The 19,906-nt window shown below is 46.4% G+C and overlaps 1 protein-coding gene across 1 annotated transcript in view; it reads left to right on the top strand.

Moving 5' to 3' along the window:
- The first annotated feature begins 5,513 nt into the window (after window positions 1–5,513).
- LOC106591784 (lysyl oxidase homolog 4) overlaps window positions 5,514–19,906 on the top strand; it is a 40,835-nt gene continuing 26,442 nt past the window's right edge. The window contains exons 1-4 of the mRNA XM_045690858.1: window positions 5,514–5,681; window positions 7,785–8,051; window positions 8,390–9,030; window positions 11,480–11,691. Coding sequence (XP_045546814.1) covers window positions 7,796–8,051; window positions 8,390–9,030; window positions 11,480–11,691 — 1,109 coding nt within the window. The 5' untranslated portion in view covers window positions 5,514–5,681; window positions 7,785–7,795. The remainder of the gene's footprint in view (window positions 5,682–7,784; window positions 8,052–8,389; window positions 9,031–11,479; window positions 11,692–19,906) is intronic.

Here is a 19,906-nt window from a genome sequence, read left to right as displayed (position 1 = left end):
ATGCTAGGTGGTGGCTGCATCATGGTATGGGTATGCTTGTCATCTGCAAATACTAGGGTGTTTTTCAGGATAAAATGAAAATGGGTGGAGCTAAGCACAGGCAAAATCCTAGAGGAAAACCTGCTTTACCCCACACTCTGGGAGAGGAATTCACTTTTCAGCAGGGCAATAACTTACAACACAAGGTCAGCTTTACACTGGAGTTTCTTACAAAGAAGACAGTGAATGTTCCTGAGTGGCCTAGTTACAGTTTAGATTTAAATCTGTTTGACAATGGCATAACTTGGCCATTTCTAGCCGTGATCCCCAACATCTTGACAGAGCTTGAAGAATTATGAATAGAATAATGGGCTAATATTGCACCATCCAGGTGTGTAAAGCTCTTAGAGACTTACCCAAGAAGACTCACAGCTGTAATCACTGCCAAAGGTGTTTCTAACATGTATTAACTCAGAGAGCTGAATACTTATGCAACAACTAGATTGATGTATTTTCCCTTTAGAAATAACAAACCTTTTTCTTCCACTTTGACATTACAGAGTATTTTGTGTAGATTGTAGATTTTTTTTTTTTTTTACAATTAAATCCATTTTAATCCTACTTTGTAACAATACAATGTGAATAAATCCAAAGGGTAGGACTACTTTTACAAGGCAGTGTACATACAGCCCTGATCTACACAGGTGCCTAGGCTTGATCTTTGAAGTCGTTCATATGTGAACTTTGAGTTGAGTTGTTCATATGTGAACTTTGAGTTGAGTTGTTCATATGTGAACTTTGAGTTGAGTCGTTCATATGTGAACTTTGAGTTGAGTCGTTCATATGTGAACTTTGAGTGTAGCCAAATCATGAAGACATACAGAACACTATTTTAAGGTTTTACATTTTTTTACCACATGGTTAAAGTAGAGTAAGCTTAAAGTTAAGTTTATAATGGAAGATTTTTGCATCATCTTCATTAAACAAAGGCTTGTGTGGGAACATGAAATCCTTTAAGATGTTTTATACCAGCGCTAAGTCTCAATAATGAGCCTATTGAAATTTAAAGACCCCAACATCCCTTTAAAAACTATGGTGGTGATGTCATTATTTCTACAGTGGGCTGGCTGAGCCCCTCCCCCTTTTTACAGGCACGCTATGATGATGTCACAGAGGGCAAATGACAATCCCATTTAAAACATTGAAAAATGATTTATAGAATTCACTTGACCACTGAAAGCACTCAATACAGAATTACCACATTCTTAGACCCAATCCCAAATCGCTCCATAAACCTAATGCCCTATGCACTTGTGGAGATATGAGAGGATTTGATTGGTATAAGCAATATGGTTGAAACTTCCACCCCTAGCCTATCAGAGGGCAAGGCCTACCCACATAATATTACCTACACATGTGGATAGGGCTTAGGGGTCCATTTGGGTCTGGACCTTCAAATGTTGAATGGAGATGATGTTTATTTAAGTCAACAACAAGACAGACATGTGAGTGGATCACAGAGAGAATGGATTCACTCAGGTACAGGAAAAGAAACACAGTGGGTTCGGAAGTGATTGAAAAATCATTGTGATTTATATGAAAGGACACAAGCAGCTTCTCAGAAGCCTTCTTGTTGTCCATGAACTGGCCCTCGGGGATGACGCTGGCATTCAGTACTTTGTACCTGAATGAGGAGACAGTTTTAAGACATGCCAAGTTGTAATAGGTTGGTTATACAGTGAGGTCCAAAATGATTGACACCCTTGATAAAGATGAGCAATAATGACTGTATAAAATAAATCATTCAAATACTGATCTATATTGTATGCTACAAAAAATGAGGAAGTTATTATTTTATAATTATACAGTTGCTCAGAGAAAGAGATCGTGTTTAACAAGTAATATGTTTCTTCTCAAAAGGTAGTTGTAAATAAAGTAGTCTTAGTTCTGTTTTATGTAGTTGTGGTCTGCTTCATTGTGTTGTGGACACAGTCGCTAAGTTAAACAGTAGGCCTCGGCTTGGGTCCATGCTCAGTTCCAATGTTTTAGCTTACAGCTAATATTGGATATAAACAATCGTAGTAGTTTTCCATTGTTTGCTGTAAAACATTTTGATACATGCGCATTTGTAACGTTCGATATGAATGCCCTATTGTCTCCAAGGTTACCATTGTTTGCATTGTGTGTGTGTTCACAACCTCTGTGTGACTCTCCAGACAGGAAGTTCAGGCTGGCCTTTTCCTTGTAGTAGAGTGTATTGCTTTACAGTAGTCAGACACTGTCGCTGACGATCAAATAAATAACTCTACTTCTACTTTTTATATGCTTCTATTATCATACATTTTTTTGTTGTATGTTTTTGCTTTGTTTCTTGTGTTATTATTATGATCATTATTGTTGTTATTATTATTATTATTATTAATATTGTTATTATATTATTGTTGTTATTATTATTGTTGTTATTATTGTTAATATTATTTATGTTTAAGACTTGTTTGTGATGATTTGTCTGCTCTTTACCCGGCCAAATGGAAGAGATGGGTGGGGGGAGGGTAGGGTTGTGGGGGAGAGGGTAGATGGAAAATTGGGTGAGAGGTGGGGTTAAAAGTGGGTGGGCTAGAAAATGCAAATTCCTGTTGTATGAATTACTGTTGTGAAAATATCATACCCCCAAGACATGCTAACCTGTTACTGACAATGGTGAGAAGTTAGCATGTCTTGGGGTATGATCATTGACCCTCTGTAACTTTCTCACCCATCATAATTCACGATTCATTCAGGATTATCCGTAATCATGTAGAATGTAGAAGTGTTTAGAAACATATTCTATTCTTATTTACTGTATAATAAAAATGACTCCAAAAGGACACAAAACATTATCTACCATCCATTTCTTTTGGACACTTAATAATCTAAAATACAAGCAAAACAAACTGCAAATGCATCCAACAATTTTATAGATTCACAAGCTTGTGTTAGTACAAAATAATATGATTTGCCCTTTTTTTGTTTCATACCATGTATCTTAGTATTTGAATGATTTATTTTATACAGTCATTATTGATCATCTTTATCCAGGGTGTCAGTAATTTGGGACCCCACCATACATCTGTTATCTCTTCCTATATAGAATAAACAATATACCTTAAACAATAGTTCCTAACATTTCTGTTAAGTAACTTTCTGGCCTTACACAAGTGAGTAGGGCAGGGAAGTTACAAAACAGAGTTACAAAAGAGAGAGAGAGAGAGAGAGAGAGAGAGAGAGCAAGAGACAGAGACACAAAGAAATAGAGAGCGCGAGAGAGAGAGATAGAGAGAGAGAAACGACAGGGAGAATAAATTGACAGATATAAATAGTGAAAGAAAATGAAAAAGGGAAAGAGGGAGGAGCAACAGTTTTCAACAGGTTGTTGCTGAAGAGCATGTATTTATTTCACTGCACCACTAATTGTGGGTGTTGGTTTGAGCCCAGGATCCTTCTGTACAATTAGACTGAGAGAGAGAGAGCGAGAGAGAGAGAGAGGAGGGGGGAGAGGAGGGGGGAGGGGTAGAGAGAGAGAGAGGGGGAGACAGAGAGAGAGAGGAGGGAGACAGAGAGAGAGAGGGGGGAGACAGAGAGAGAGAGGGGGAGACAGAGAGAGAGGGGGGGAGACAGAGAGAGAGAGGGGAGACAGAGAGAGAGAGGGGGGGAGAGAGAGAGAGAGAGGGGGAGACAGAGAGAGAGAGGGGGAGACAGAGAGAGAGAGGGGGAGACAGAGAGAGAGGGGGAGACAGAGAGAGAGAGGGGGAGACAGAGAGAGAGGGGGAGACAGAGAGAGAGGGGGAGACAGAGAGAGAGAGGGGGGAGACAGAGAGAGAGAGGGGGGAGACAGAGAGTGAGAGGGGGAGACAGAGAGTGAGAGGGAGAGGGAGGAGACAGAGAGAGAGATGGGGGAGACAGAGAGAGAGAGGGTGAGACAGAGAGTGAGATGGGGGAGACAGAGAGAGAGAGGGGGAGACAGAGAGAGACCCATATTTATGTTTATTTATTATCCCTTTTGTACTTTAACCATTTGCACATCGTTATAACACTGTATATAGATAGACATATGACATTTGTAATGTCTTTGTTCTTTTGGAACTTCTATGAGTGTAATGTTTACTGTTCATTTTTATTGTTTATTTCACTTTTGTATGTTATCTACTTCACTTGCTTTGGCAAAATTAACATATGTTTCCCATGCCAATAAAGCCCCTTGAATTGAATTGAGAGAGAAAGAGTGGGGGAGACAGACAGAGGGAGAGGAAGAGAGAGAGAGAGAGGGGGTGGACAGAGAGTGGGGCAGAGAGAGAGAGAGAGAGAGAGAGAAACAGAGAGGGGGGACAGAGAGAGAGGGAGAGAGAGAGGGGGGAGACAGAGAGAGAGAGAGACAGAGAGAGACAGAGAGAGACAGAGAGAGAGAGAGAGAGACAGAGAGAGAGAGAGAGAGAGAGAGAGAGAGAGAGAGAGAGAGAGACAGAGAGGGGGACAGAGAGAGAGGGAGAGAGAGGGGGAGACAGAGAGAGAGAGAGAGAGAGACAGAGATAGACAGAGAGAGACAGAGAGAGAGAGAGAGAGAGAGAGAGAGAGACAGAGAGAGAGAGAGACAGAGAGAGAGAGAGACAGAGAGAGAGAGAGAGAGAGAGAGAGACAGAGAGAGAGAGAGAGAGAGAGACAGAGAGAGAGAGCGAGAGAGAGAGACAGAGAGAGAGAGAGACAGAGAGAGAGAGAGAGACAGAGAGAGAGAGAGAGAGAGAGAGAGACAGAGAGAGAGAGAGACAGAGAGAGAGAGAGAGAGAGAGAGAGAGAGAGAGAGAGAGGTGTAGTCATCTTAATGTGCTAGATTTGGGGCTCCTGGTTGGGTGGGCTGAGGGGATAAGGGTAGGTGGATTTGTGGCGGCAGGTAGTCTAATGGTTAGAGCTCGGCTACCTGGAATCCCCGAGCTAACAAGGTAAAAATCTGTCGCTCTGCCCCTGAACAAAGCCGTTAACCCATTGTAAATAAGAATTGGTTCTTATCTGACTTGCCTAGTTAAATAAAGGTTAAATAAATAAAAACATTGTTTTAAGGGTTCAGTGAAAGGACCAGCATATGAAAAGGACTAAATGGAGGAAAAAAAACTTTTACATAATGTAGAAAAAATGGGAGGGATGGAGAGTGACTAAAACGAGGGAGTGACAGAGAAAGAGGGAGGGAGAGAACAGAGAGAAAGCCAGACAAGTCTTCCTGCCCTCTTTCTTTCATTCACTCACCCACTCCGTCCCAGCGAGAGAGAGCTGGTGACTCCGAGACAGAGAGAGAGAGAGAGAGAGAGAGCTGGTGACTCCGAGACAGAGAGAGAGAGAGAGAGAGAGCTGGTGACTCCGAGACAGAGAGAGAGAGAGAGAGAGCTGGTGACTCCGAGACAGAGAGAGAGAGAGAGCTGGTGACTCCGAGACAGAGAGAGAGAGAGAGAGAGAGAGAGCTGGTGACTCCGAGACAGAGAGAGAGAGAGAGCTGGTGACTCCGAGACAGAGAGAGAGAGAGAGAGAGAGAGCTGGTGACTCCGAGACAGAGAGAGAGAGAGAGAGAGCTGGTGACTCCGAGACAGAGAGAGCGAGAGAGAGAGAGAGAGAGAGAGAGAGAGAGAGAGAGAGAGAGAGAGAGAGCTGGTGACTCCGAGACAGAGCCCAACTGCCAGGTGAGTTATGAATTTATTTAGTTAACTTTTATTCATCCCATCCCTTCTTCATTTTCTCTCTCTCTCCTCACTCTTTTCATTTGTTCTTTCTCTCATCTTTCTATCTATTTATCTCCCTCCAATCCATCTCTGTCATCTCCCTCCATCTCTTCTGTCTTCACTCTTCACTTCTCTTCTCTCCAGACCTCTTCTCCTCCTCTCGTCTTCTCTTCTCTCCAGTCCACTTCTCCTCCTCTCGTCTTCTCTTCTCTCCAGTCCACTTCTCCTCCTCTCGTCTTCTCTTCTCTCCAGTCCACTTCTCCTCCTCTCTTCTTCTCTTCTCTCCAGTCCTCTTCTCCTCCTCTCTTCTTCTCTCCAGTCCTCTTCTCCTCCTCTCTTCTTCTCTTCTCTCCAGTCCACTTCTCCTCCTCTCTTCTTCTCTCCAGTCCTCTTCTCCTCCTCTCTTCTTCTCTTCTCTCCAGTCCTCTTCTCCTCCTCTCTTCTTCTCTTCTCTCCAGTCCTCTTCTCCTCCTCTCTTCTTCTCTTCTCTCCAGTCCTCTTCTCCTCCTCTCTTCTTCTCTTCTCTCCAGTCCTCTTCTCCTCCTATCTTCTTCCATCTCTCCATCCCTTGCTGGGTCTCACTCCCTCCCACACTTTTCTTCTCTCCTTTTTTGTTCTCCTCCTCTCTCCCACCTCTCTCCTCTCTTCCTCTGTTCTCGTCTCCTCCTCTCGCCCACCTCTCTCCTCTGTTCTCCTCTTCTCCTCTTCTCCTCTCTCCCCCTCTTCTCTCTCCTCTCTACCTTCATGGTTACAGCATTTAGATTCTCCAGTGTCGTGCTTCCCTTGTCTTGTCTTGTCTAGAACCAAATGTTACCCAACACTGTAACCTTCCACTAATTTGACTGTGGATGTGTCTCATTCCTCTACAGTGGATTACTCCCTCCTCTTCTAGTTTCCTGTCTTTGTCTCCTTCCCTTCATCTGTACTGATGTAGACGTGATGTGAAAGCACCGGACAGATGTTCTAGATCTTCACATTGGTGCAGATGAATGCAAGGAGACGAGGAGAGGAAGCCAGTATTCAGAGTATTGAGATGCAGCTCATCGTACACACAGTAGCAGCCTGATAGTCTGTTGTTTGTGTGTGCAGGCATTTTTAAGGCCCTGTTTATTTGCCTGCCTGGCTGTCTCAGTATAACTAGACATAGCGATGTTTGAGGGTTTGTGGACGGGCCTCTGTGGCGCGGCTCGGCTAGCCGTGCTGATTTTAGCTTCGGTCGGTCGCTACCCTCTTCCCCTCTCTGGTTAACTCCCTAATGGCACCTTATTCCCTATATAGTGCACTATGGGCCCATAGGGCTCTGGTCAAAAGTAGTGCACTATGTAGGGAATAGGGTGCCATTTGAGTGCCATAGGGCTCTGGTCTAAAGTAGTGCACTATGTAGGGAATAGGGTGCCATTTGAGTGCCATAGGGCTCTGGTCTAAAGTAGTGCACTATGTAGGGAATAGGGTGCCATTTGAGTGCCATAGGGCTCTGGTCTAAAGTAGTGCACTATGTAGGGAATAGGGTGCCATTTGAGTGCCATAGGGCTCTGGTCTAAAGTAGTGCACTATGTAGGGAACAGGGTGCCATTTGGAACGCAGCCTGAGACACTGAGTGTTTCTGTGCGTCTCTTATCAGTGATATGTCCACTGTGCTTCGGGGTCTGACTGTTCTCTGGCTATGAAGCCGATGGATAAATGGAGGCATGTGCATGGCTAATGACACGTTTCCACAGTGGAATGTTTCCATGTGATCTGAGGGTTCTACTGGTGGTTGTGCACACAAAAAACTATCATTTCAAAAGGCTTTTCATGTTGGTTGTTTACAATAATGTTTATTGTTTTTATGTAATTTTCACAAGTGTCTGAGAAACAATGTATTTTTTGTGTGTGATTTTAAGTGATATGCTCTCTCTCTCTCTCTGTCTCTCTCTGTCTCTCTCTCTCTCTCTCTCTCTCCCTCTTTGTCTCTCTCTCTGTCGCTCTCTCTCACTCTATCTCCCTCTCTCTCTGTCGCTCTCTCTCACTCTATCTCCCTCTCTCTCTCTCGCTCTCTGTCTCTCTCTGATCTCTCCGTTCCAGACTGAGTAAGGATGTTGGGCCTCCTCCTGTGTGTGAGTTCCCTCCTCCTCCCCCGTTCCCTCGCCCAGGGATCAGGGCCGAGGGTGCGCCTGGCGGGTGAGAGGCGGGGCCCCAACGAGGGTCGTGTAGAGGTGTTCTATAACGGGGCGTGGGGGACGGTGTGTGATGACGAGGTGGATATTAACCTGGCCAACGTGGTGTGTCGAGAGCTGGGCTTCTCACGCAGTCTCACCTGGGCTCACAGCTCTAAGTTTGGAGAAGGACAAGGTACGGTAACACCTTTATGCAATCAATCAATCCATTAATCAATCAAATTTATTTTATAAAGCCTTTTTTATTAAATTTTTATTTTGGGGAAGGACAAGGTACAGTAACACCTTAATTCATTTGCCTACTTCCTTAATAATCCTCTTCGTTGCTGGAACATAAGGCTTTCACAAGAGAGCACCACTGTTGCCTATCTTCTGCCTGTCTGGAGATTGTGTTTCATGACATTGGTTCAACCTTTACTTATGTGGGCTGGTCAACTGGGAGAATCAGTTGTATCTTATTGATCGCTCTTGATTGGCTGCTAATGAGGAAGTGTGCTCTTCTTCTCCCATTAGGTCTGATCTGGTTGGATAACGTGCACTGCATGGGGACGGAGCTCTCCCTGGCTGACTGTCACTCCAACGGCTGGGGGATAAATGACTGCACCCACTCTGAGGACCTGGGAGTCGTCTGTAGCACCCAGAGGAGGGTTGACTACTCCACTAACCACGTAGAGGGCTCCCTGGCCGTCCCAGTGGCCTCGGCCCGACCACAGAGGATCCCCAACCTCTCCTCACCGCCACGTCTATCCACAGTCCAAGACAGGGTGCCCCCTCCTCCCCCTGCTCACATCACATCCCCCGGGAGAAGGGGTCATGAGATCGCCCTCCACCGCAGCACCCCCAGAAGTCAGGGTCAAAGTTCACGGCAACAGCGTCGGGGTCATGATATCCACTTGCGTACCCGGAACGGCCAGAGTCAGGCGGGAGGGGAGGCCAGGACGAGACAGGAGAACCCGGCCGTGCCCCAGGGGCATCAGATCCCCCCCCGGCTGGGGAATGGTGCAGCCTACAGGCAGGCCCAGGAGGTGGGGCGGACCGGACCACAGGCGGCCAGATGGGGGGCAGAGATCACCAGGCAGCCCAGTGGGAACCATGTTGAACCAGAGGCCGAAATCCCCAACGTGGGCCTGGAGACAGACATCACAGATGGACAGGTGAGGAAAAACACTTTCTCTCATTCTCTCTGTCTTGCTCTGCCTCTCTCTTTCTTCCCCTTTCTCTCTCTCTCTCACATTCACAAACACACACTCAACCCCCCCCCCCCCACACACACACACATACTCGACACCCCCCACACACCCACCCACCCACCTACACACCCACCCATCCACACACACTCAACACCCCAACACTACTGTACTGTACCTACCCACGGTCGCCGCAAGTAGCCTCAAGTAGCCCCATGGCGACTCCCGGGGTACAGGAAGCTGATTGGTGGAGCCAGGAGCCCACAGCCCGATAGGCTGTAATTACAGACAGCCCTAAAACCTTCTCCGGATCCAATTCATAATGGGCAGTATCCCTCACGTTCAGGCCTCAACCTCTAGTAGTTAAACAGACCCAACTCTCTAAACACAGGGCTATTTCCAGAGCCTCCACAGAGGAAAGACATGTCCATCTTTCACCCCTGTTAGACCTCGTAACATGTTATCAACTGAGGCTAAGTTCACGACCTTACGACTGTTTTGGAATGTAATACACGCGCATATGTATGCGCGTACACACACATTATACACACACATATATGTATACACACACACACATAGACACATACATATACACACATTATACACACATACTGTATACACACATATATACACTGCCCTTCAAAACTTGGGGACACTTAGAAATGTCCTTGTTTTTGAAAGAAAAGCACATTTTTGGGCCATTAAAAAAACATCAAATTGATCAGAAATACAGTGTAGACATTGTTAATGTTGTAAATGACTATTGTAGCTGGAAACGGCAGATTTTTTATGGAATATCTACACAGGCGTACAGAGGCCTATTATCAGCAACCATCACTCCTGTGTTCCAATGGCACGTTGTGTTAGCTAATCCAAGTTTATCATTTTAAAAGGCTAATTGATCATTAGAAAACCCTTTTGCAATTATGTTAGTGTAACCGATGTGAAATGGCTAGCTAGTTAGCTGGGTGCGCGCTAATAGCGTTTCAATCGGTGACGTCACTCACTCTGAGACCTTGAGGTAGTTGTTCCCCTTGCTCTGCAAGGGCCGTGGCTTTTGTGGCGCGACGGGTAACGATGCTTCGTGTGAGGCAGTTGTTAATGTGTGCAGAGGGTCCCTGGTTCGAGCCCAGGTTGGGGCGAGGAGAGGGACGGAAGCTATATTGTTACATTAGCACAGCTGAAAACTGTAGTCCTGATTAAAGAAGCAATAAAACTGGCCTTCTTTAGACTAGCTGAATATCTGGAGCATCAGCATTTGTGGGTTTGATTACAGGCTCAAAATGGCCAGAAACAAAGGTCTTTCTTCTGAAACTCGTCAGTCTATTCTTGTTCTGAGAAATGAAGGCTATTCCATGCGAGAAATTGCCAAGAAACTGAAGATCTCGTATAACTCTGTGTACTACTCCCTTCACAGATCAGCGCAAACTAGCTCTAACCAGAATAGAGAGAGGAGTGGGAGGCCCCGGTGCACAACTGAGCAAGAGGACAAGTACATTAGAGACACCTCACAAGTCCTCAACTGGCAGCTTCATTAAATAGTACCCACAAAACACCAGTCTCAACGTCAACAGTGAAGAGGCGACTCCGGGATGCTGGCCTTCTAGGCAGAGTTCCTCTGTCCAGTGTCTGTGTTCTTTTGCCCATCTTAATCTTTTCTTTTTATTGGCCAGTCTGAGATATGGCTTTTTCTTTGTAACTCTGCCTAGAAGGCCACTATTCCGGAGTCGCCTCTTCACTGTTGACGTTGAGATTGGTGTTTTGCGGGTACTATTTAACATTAACAATGTCTACACTGTATTTCTGATCAATTTGATGTAATTTTAATGGCCAAAATAATTTCAATAACAAGGACATTTCTAAGTGACCCCAAACTTTTGATATACACACACACACACACACACACACACACACACACACACACACACACACACACACACACACACACACACACACACACACACACACACACACACACACACACACACACACAGTCCATCACAGTACATTCAACATACCCTGTTTTCAGTGTGTTTGTTCCTTCATGTCCTTTTTGTGGAGAGACTGCGATGGCAACTAAAGTTGTATTCTGTTCTGTCCTCTCCCACATTCCTCACCATCCCTTCTCTCCTATCCCCCTCCCCCTCCTCACCCCTCCCCATCCCCTCTCTCCTATCCCCTCCCCCCCCTCCCCCTCCTCACCCCTCCCCATCCCCTCTCTCCTATCCCCTCTCCCCCCTCCCCTCCTCTCCCCTCCCCATCCCCTTTCTCCTATCCCCTCTCCCCCCTCCCCCTCCTCTCCCCTCCCCATCCCCTTTCTCCTATCCCCTCTCCCCCTCCCCCTCCTCTCCCCTCCCCATCCCCTTTCTCCTATCCCCTCTCCCCCTCCCCCTCCCCCTCCTCTCCCCTCCCCCAGGCGGCCAGTAAGGTGAGGCTGGAGGAGGTACGTCTCCGGCCCGTTCTGACAGGCGTCCGCACAGGCCTGCTGTCAGAGGGTGTTTTGGAAGTGAAGCATGCTGGGAGGTGGCGTCACGTGTGCGACCTGGGCTGGGACCTCAGCAGCAGCCGTGTGGTGTGTGGCATGCTGGGATACCCCTCCGCCGAGGCATACGACCACACCGTCTACAGGTAAGGGAGAGAGGGTGTGTGTGTGTGGAAAGCTGTGTTCCCATTTTGACGTCCCCATTTTTGTGTGTGTGTGTGTGTGTGTGTGTGTGTGTGTGTGTGTGTGTGTGTGTGTGTGTGTGTGTGTGTGTGTGCATATCTGTCTGTCTGCTGTTTATCTATTGTTACCATGTACTACTATGTGAGGAGCAGCTTTTCCATTGAAAACAGAGTGAAATCAGTTCAAGTTAAAGGGGGGATAGTGAAGAGGAGTTTAGCATCTTCTTCTGAATTGTGTGTGTGTGTGTGTGTGTGTGTGTGTGTGTGTGTGTGTGTGTGTGTGTGTGTGTGCATGTGTGTGGGTGCGTGTGTGTGGGGGGGTACATATGTGTGTGTGCCCACTCTCCGCAGAGCTAGCATTACTACCACCAACCACACCAGCATTACTACCACCATCCACACCAGCATTACTACCACCATCCACACCAGCATTACTACCACCATCCACACCAGCATTACTACCACCATCCACGCCAGCATTACTACCACCATCCACACCAGCATTACTACCACCATCCACACCAGCATTACTACCACCATCCACACCAGCATTACTACCACCATCCACACCAGCATTACTACCACCATCCACACCAGCATTACTACCACCATCCACACCAGCATTACTACCACCATCCACACCAGCATTACTACCACCATCCACGCCAGCATTACTACCACCATCCACGCCAGCATTACTACCACCATCCACACCAGCATTACTACCACCATCCACACCAGCATTACTACCACCATCCACGCCAGCATTACTACCACCATCCACGCCAGCATTACTACCACCATCCACGCCAGCATTACTACCACCATCCACGCCAGCATTACTACCACCAACCACGCCAGCATTACTACCACCATCCACGCCAGCATTACTACCACCATCCACACCAGCATTACTACCACCATCCACACCAGCATTACTACCACCATCCACACCAGCATTACTACCACCATCCACACCAGCATTACTACCACCATCCACACCAGCATTACTACCACCATCCACACCAGCATTACTACCACCATCCACACCAGCATTACTACCACCATCCACACCAGCATTACTACCACCATCCACACCAGCATTACTGCCACCATCCACACCAGCATTACTACCACCATCCACACCAGCATTACTACCACCATCCACACCAGCATTACTACCACCATCCACACCAGCATTACTACCACCATCCACACCAGCATTACTACCACCATCCACACCAGCATTACTACCACCATCCACACCAGCATTACTACCACCATCCACACCAGCATTAGTACCACCAACCACACCAGCATTACTACCACCAACCACACCAGCATTACTACCACCATCCACACCAGCATTACTAACACCAACCACACCAGCAGTTACTCACTAACATTGGGCTAACCATGCCTGTATGTCTGGACTTTGCCTCATCATAGTAGGCTATGCACTTTTAAATAGTCTTAAAGAGCAGGTGTGTGTCCCAAATAATTAGCTATTGCCTTTTTAGTGCACTACTTTTTTTTAAATCAAAGCCCTGGTCAAAAGTAGTGCCCTAAATAGGGAATAGGGTGTGATTTGGGACGTATCCTTAAAGAGTATGTTATTAATGTCAGAGGCTGGCTGTAGGAGGAGCATCATGTGTGTTTGGATGGAGACCAGGAACTTATCCTCTAATCTCCTGTAATTATACACAACCGGTGGAAATAGCATACGACAGCACTTCCTATAAGTCTTATAAAAACTCTCTAGTTTTCTCTCTCTCTTTCTATCTTTCACCCCATCTATCTCTCATTCTCTATCTATCTGTTTCTGTTCTCTATCTATCTATCTATCTATCTATCTATCTATCTATCTATCTATCTATCTATCTATCTATCTATCTATCTATCTATCTATCTATCTATCTATCTATCTATCTATCTATCTATCTATCTATCTATCTATCTATCTATCTATCTATCTGTCACCCCATCTATCTCTCGTTCTCTATCTATCTGTTTCTGTTCTCTATCTATCTATCTGTCACCCCATCTATCTCTCATTCTCTATCTATCTGTTTCTGTTCTCTATCTATCTATCTCTCATCCCATCTATCTCTCATTCTCTATCTATCTGTTTCTGTTCTCTATCTATCTATCTATCTCTCACCACATCTATCTCTCGTTCTCTATCTGTTTCTCTCCCTCTCTTCTCTCTCTGCACCCTACCTCTGGTTTCAGTGTAACTGTGTTTCAGTGGCTATACATGGTTTGGTTGGGAAAGGTTTGTGTCTTTCAGTGAAAAACGTTTAGTGATACAATTATCTTTGGTTGTGTTTTTGTAGGCTACAGTAGTTCCATTAATTCACTAAGTCCCCCACCTGTCACTTTTACAGTCATATTCTAGAACACTTAGAACTGTAGAATCCATTACCCGGGCGATGGATGTCTCGGTGAATCTCGTCCATCTGTAAATAACCTTTATAAAGGCACAGACCTTCAAAGCCTACAGACACACAGACCACCTCTGTCAGTCTATCCAGCCACAGGCTTTATTTACGGCCTGTGTGGAGGAAGTCTCCTCTAACCTAAACTGTCTTTACATCCCAGATAATTACAGCTAATGTCCAGGTTAGGCTGCTGAATAAACACACACACACACACACATCATTTCACACACACATGCATAGAGACATGGAGAGATAGAGAGATAGAAAGATGGAGAAATTGAGAGATGGAGAGGTGGAGGGCACACACACACACTGCTACATTTTTTAAAATCTGTTCCTCTTTACAGTCACTTCCTGATTGAGGTCACAAACCATAGAGTTGGATAGAGGGAGTAATTGGCACACCATTATGGCAAAGACGCAAAGTGGTGCCCTCTCTCCAACTCTATGTCACTAAACCCACCGAGACCTCCACAGGTTCCTCGTCTAGGAATCCACTTTTTGGGGAAGATTTTCAGCTTTTTAACTGATGTTTTTCTGCCCCAGTTGACGAGGTGTAAGGCTGGATAGAGGTTGTGAGAGGTTGTGAATGTTTCACCACCAGAGAGAAAAAAAAAAGTGTTTTTTTTCGTTCTTTTTCTTCATGAGATGAAAACATTGCCACGTTTGCTGTTCCCCCTCTCAGAGGAAATAACAGTGATTTGATGCCAGCCTTTCGTCTCTCCAAATCCCTCTACAGTTTCTAAATCTGTTTCAAAGAGAGCGTTAGGCCAATGTTGACACAGAGCTTAAAGGTGTTTATACACACACACAACTCTAGAGGTTTTTAGACAAACATTTCACCTCAGTAGTCAGTCAGTGGGCCCTGTGCTGGCCTCCCATTTTGTCAGCCAGTCATTTGGAAGAGCAGATGGCAGACAATATTATTTATTTTTAAACCGGTGACCGGTGCTTCCTTCCACCTAAACCACAGAGTAGATGAATGATGGTGATTTAGCCTCCTTCCACCTAAACCACAGAGTAGATGAATGATGGTGACTTAGCCTCCTTGCACATGAACCACAGAGTAGATGAATGACAGAAGGACAAGCTCAGCCATCTCTGTTCTACCGTTTGATTCAGAGAGCCTAACAACAGTATCTGTCAGGGATGGACAGCTGGGCTGTGTCCCAAATAGCATCATATTCCCTATTTACTGCACTACGTTTTGACCAGAGAGCCCTGTTCTAAAACAGTACACTAAATAGGGAATATGGTGCCATTTGGGCTGGTCCTGGTGTTCTGGGCATTTAACTTGAGGTTGAGAGGTTGGTTTATGTGTCAGTGAGTGACTGTCTCTTCTGTGGTGCCAAATAGTACTTTAGTCTGGTTTGGTCTTACTCTACTGGTTGGCCAAGTTCACTTTGGCCTCATCTGGTCCAGCCTTATTTCCCAACCAGGTCCAGTCCTAGCCAAGTCTTCCCAACCCAGTCCAGTCCTAGCCAAGTCTTCCCAACCTGGTCCAGTCCTAGCCAAGTCTTCCCAACCCGGTCCAGTCCTAGCCAAGTCTTCCCAACCAGGTCCAGTCCAAGACAAGTCTTCCCAACCCGGTCCAGTCCTAGCCAAGTCTTCCCAACCCGGTCCAGTCCTAGCCAAGTCTTCCCAACCCGGTCCAGTCCTACCCAAGTCTTCCCAACCCGGTCCAGTCCTAGCCAAGTCTTCCCAACCCGGTCCAGTCCTAACCAAGTCTTCCAAACCTGAACCAGTCTTAGCCAAGTCTTCCCAACCTGGTCCAGTCCTAGCCAAGTCTTCCCAACCTGGTCCAGTCCTAGCCAAGTCTTCCCAACCTGGTCCAGTCTTAGCCAAGTCTTCCCAACCTGGTCCAGTCCTAGCCAAGTCTTCCCAACCCGGTCCAGTCCTAGCCAAGTCTTCCCAACCTGGTCCAGTCTTAGCCAAGTCTTCCCAACCTGGTCCAGTCCTAGCCAAGTCTTCCCAACCCGGTCCAGTCCTAGCCAAGTCTTCCCAACCTGGTCCAGTCTTAGCCAAGTCTTCCCAACCTGGTCCAGTCTTAGCGAAGTCTTCACAACCCGGTCCAGTCTTAGCCAAGTCTTCCCAACCCGGTCCAGTCTTAGCCAAGTCTTCCCAAACTGGTCCAGTCCTGGCCAAGTTTTCCCAACCCTTTGGCCAAAGGTACTCTACATGCAAACAGTCACGTCTCCTCCTCGCCCTCACACCTCTTGCTCACTAAGAAATAGGGTACCATTTCAGACACAACCTAAATATCCTAGTCCATTCACTCTGCTGTGTCAGCTGTAACCCCACTGACTGACCTGCTGTCAGCTATAACCCCACTGACTGTCCTGCATTGTCAGCTATAACCCCACTGACTGACCTGCTGTGTCAGATGTAACCCCACTGACTGACCTGCTGTGTCAGCTATAACCCCACTGACTGACCTGCATTGTCAGCTATAGCCCCACTGACTGACCTGCTGTGTCAGCTGTAACCCCACTGACTGACCTGCTGTGTCAGCTATAACCCCACTGACTGACCTGCTGTCAGCTATAACCTCACTGACTGACCTGCTGTGTCAGCTATAACCCCACTGACTGACCTGCTGTGTCAGCTATAACCCCACTGACTGACCTGCTGTCAGCTATAACCCCACTGACTGACCTGCTGTCAGCTATAACCCCACTGACTGACCTGCTGTGTCAGCTATAACCCCACTGACTGACCTGCTGTGTCAGCTATAACCCCACTGACTGACCTGCTGTCAGCTATAACCCCACTGACTGACCTGCTGTGTCAGCTATAACCCCACTGACTGACCTGCTGTGTCAGCTATAACCCCACTGACTGACCTGCTGTGTCAGCTATAACCCCACTGACTGACCTGCTGTCAGCTATAACCCCACTGACTGACCTGCTGTCAGCTATAACACCACTGACTGACCTGCTGTGTCAGCTATAACCCCACTGACTGTGTATCTATTATCACTTGTATTATTATGTATTTTACTTTTCTATTATTTCTCTATTTTCTATCTCTCTGCATCGTTGGGAAGGACCCGTAAGTCAGCATTTCACTGTTAGTCCGCACCCGTTGTTTATGAAGAAATTACATTTGATTTGATTAGATAACCCCACTCCTCCACTGACCAATCATGTGGCTCTATCCCCACTCCTCCACTGACCAATCATGTGGCTCTATCCCCACTCCCCCACTGACCAATCATGTGGCTCTATCCCCACTCCTCCACTGACCAATCATGTGACTCTAACCCCACTCCCCCACTGACCAATCATGTGACTCTAACCCCACTCCCCCACTGACCAATCATGTGGCTCTTACCCCACTCCCCCACTGACCAATCATGTGGCTCTTACCCCACTCCCCCAATGACCAATCATGTGGCTCTTACCCCACTCCCCACTGACCAATCATGTGGCTCTTACCCCACTCCCCCACTGACCAATCATGTGGCTCTCTCTTGGTCTGAACAGACTCTTTTATCTGTTGTTTAATTGTTGAGGTTTTTACAGATGTGTTCCCCCTCGCCTTCAGCGACGAGTGTTTAAGCCATTTCAGCTCAATACGCCTTCACCATTGTCCTTGTTTCCTAACTTCTGGAGTTCATAAAATGTTTGACTTGTATGCCCCCTCTCTCAGTCTCCAAAGTGTCCAGTGAGGGATCTTGTGGTGGAACCCCATCGTGTTGCATAAAGTAACTAGCAGACTGGCACCGGACCAAGACTCCTGATAACAGTGAGGTCTGAGCGGTAGGAGAGGTGCCATTATGTATTAAGCGTCTCAGAGTAAGACTGCTGATCTAGGATCAGTTTAGACTTTTAGATCACAATGAATTATCATACATGGACAGTGTGGAGCTGTTCCTAGACTCCGGTGGGCTGTTTCTGGGTGTGGAGCTGTCCCTAGACTCTGGTGGGCTGTTTCTGGGTGTGGAGCTGTTCCTAGACTCTGGTGGGCTGTTTCTGGGTGTGGAGCTGTTCCTAGACTCCGGTGGGCCGTTTCTGGGTGTGGTTTCTGTCTCTGATTCTGGTGGGCTGTTTCTCAGTGTGGTTTCTGTCACTGATTCTAGTGGGCTGTTTCTCAGTGTGGTTTCTGTCTCTGATTCTAGTGGGCTGTTTCTCAGTGTGGTTTCTGTCTCTGATTCTAGTGGGCTGTTTCTCAGTGTGGTTTCTGTCAGTGATTCTAGTGGGCTGTTTCTCAGTGTGGTTTCTGTCTCTGATTCTAGTGGGCTGTTTCTCAGTGTGGTTTCTGTCTCTGATTCTGGTGGGCTGTTTCTCAGTGTGATTTCTGTCAGTGATTCTAGTGGGCTGTTTCTCAGTGTGATTTCTGTCAGTGATTCTAGTGGGCTGTTTCTCAGTGTGGTTTCTGTCTCTGATTCTAGTGGGCTGTTTCTCAGTGTGGTTTCTGTCAGTGATTCTAGTGGGCTGTTTCTCAGTGTGGTTTCTGTCTCTGATTCTAGTGGGCTGTTTCTCAGTGTGGTTTCTGTCTCTGATTCTGGTGGGCTGTTTCTCAGTGTGATTTCTGTCTCTGATTCTAGTGGGCTGTTTCTCAGTGTGGTTTCTGTCTCTGATTCTAGTGGGCTGTTTCTCAGTGTTATTTCTGTCAGTGATTCTAGTGGGCTGTTTCTCAGTGTGATTTCTGTCAGTGATTCTAGTGGGCTGTTTCTCAGTGTGGTTTCTGTATCTGATTCTAGTGGGCTGTTTCTCAGTGTGGTTTCTGTCTCTGATTCTAGTGGGCTGTTTCTCAGTGTGGTTTCTGTCTCTGATTCTAGTGGGCTGTTTCTCAGTGTGGTTTCTGTCAGTGATTCTAGTGGGCTGTTTCTCAGTGTGGTTTCTGTCTCTGATTCTAGTGGGCTGTTTCTCAGTGTGGTTTCTGTCAGTGACATTTTAACACGATACTTGACTGATGTTGGGCATCTAAGAACCCCTCTGTCTGGTAGACAGGATCACCTCCTCTTGTTTATTGTGTTGTTGTTTTGGTCTAAATCAGTCCAATCCGAAACGCATCGCTCTTTGTTGAGGCAGTGTCGGAGGTGCCTTTCAAAGGTCATTACATTTTACATTTTAGTCATTTAGCAGACGCTCTTATCCAGAGCGACTTACAGTAGTGAATACATACATTTCATGCCTTTTTTTTTTTTTTTTTTGTACTGGCCCCCCGTGGGAATCGAACCCACAACCCTGGCGTTGCAAACACCATGCTCTACCAACTGAGCCACAGGGAAAATTCACGTTTGAGCCGACATCTGCAGCGTTTACCATGAATGCGATCTACACAAACAAATGTATCTTTCCAAGGAAAATGAAAACAAAACGTTCTTATTGGACTAGTTCAGACAGGTAGTACCTCCCCGTTCCACTCCATTTTCTTCTGTTTTTGTTCCTACTGCCAAAGTCCCTGTGGTGTAAGCTATACCAGGACGTGTTTATCTGGGGCTGTTATACAAACATAATAATAATTATAATTATAATAATAATATAAGCCATTTAGCAGACACTTTAATCCAAATCCACTTAGAGGGAGTCAAACCCACAATCCTGGCATTGAAAGACTCTGGTCACTGGTGTTTGAAGTGGTCGACCTGAAACTAATTCCTCTCTTGGCTCAAATAGTGCCAGTGTGCGTTTCTCTCTCTCTTTCTGTGTGTGTGTGTGTGTGTGTGTGTGTGTGTGTGTGTGTGTGTGTGTGTGTGTGTGTGTGTGTGTGTGTGTGTGTGTGTGTGTGT

This window comes from Salmo salar, chromosome ssa12 (assembly GCF_905237065.1).
Source record: "Salmo salar chromosome ssa12, Ssal_v3.1, whole genome shotgun sequence".
Classification (NCBI taxonomy): Eukaryota; Metazoa; Chordata; class Actinopteri; order Salmoniformes; family Salmonidae; genus Salmo; species Salmo salar.
The sequence above is the reverse complement of the archived record's forward strand: the minus strand, read 5'-3'. Positions and strand labels throughout refer to the sequence as shown.